The sequence below is a fragment of the Myotis brandtii genome, unplaced genomic scaffold (genome assembly GCF_000412655.1).
Source record: "Myotis brandtii unplaced genomic scaffold, ASM41265v1 scaffold59, whole genome shotgun sequence".
NCBI lineage: Eukaryota > Metazoa > Chordata > Mammalia > Chiroptera > Vespertilionidae > Myotis > Myotis brandtii.
In genome coordinates this window covers 1,260,738-1,261,102 of record NW_005370223.1, presented here as the reverse complement: position 1 = coordinate 1,261,102, position 365 = coordinate 1,260,738, and the positions used below count along the sequence as shown (strand labels likewise).

Here is a 365-nt window from a genome sequence, read left to right as displayed (position 1 = left end):
CTCGCGTTGCCCCTGGAAACCGCTGGGCTGATGCCCCGAGGTGAGCGGAGAGATACGTTGCCTTTCAAGATGGCGAAGGACCTGGACGAGCTCTTGGATGAGGTCGAGTCCAAGTTTTGCAGACCAGACCCGCTGAGACTGGGCGTGGCCGAGCGACCCAAAGGCTGCGGCGGCGGCATCCTCGGCCACGACCGGAGCCGAGCCGAGGCGAACGAAAAGCTCAGGTTACCGGGCGGGAGGGGATGGGAGGGGTGGGCTCTTCTGGGAAAGCCGGCTCCCAGCCCCGAAGCCTCCCTGCCAGCTCTTCTCCCGGTTCGCGCCACGGTTCCCAGTCCCCACCCCTGGGGCCGCCCCCTCCCCAGCTC

At 67.7% G+C, this 365-nt stretch overlaps 1 protein-coding gene across 5 annotated transcripts in view; it reads left to right on the top strand.

Annotated features, from left to right (window-relative positions):
- The first annotated feature begins 6 nt into the window (after positions 1-6).
- Positions 7-365, top strand: part of LOC102251357 (chromosome unknown open reading frame, human C8orf37) — a 30,597-nt gene continuing 30,238 nt past the window's right edge. For all 5 annotated transcript variants that reach the window (XR_001364618.1, XM_014550281.1, XM_014550280.1 and 2 more), the window contains exon 1: positions 7-224. Coding sequence is in view for 4 of the 5 variants with exons in the window: in XM_014550281.1 (XP_014405767.1) it covers positions 31-224 (194 nt within the window). In the remaining variant the exon portion in view is untranslated. The remainder of the gene's footprint in view (positions 225-365) is intronic.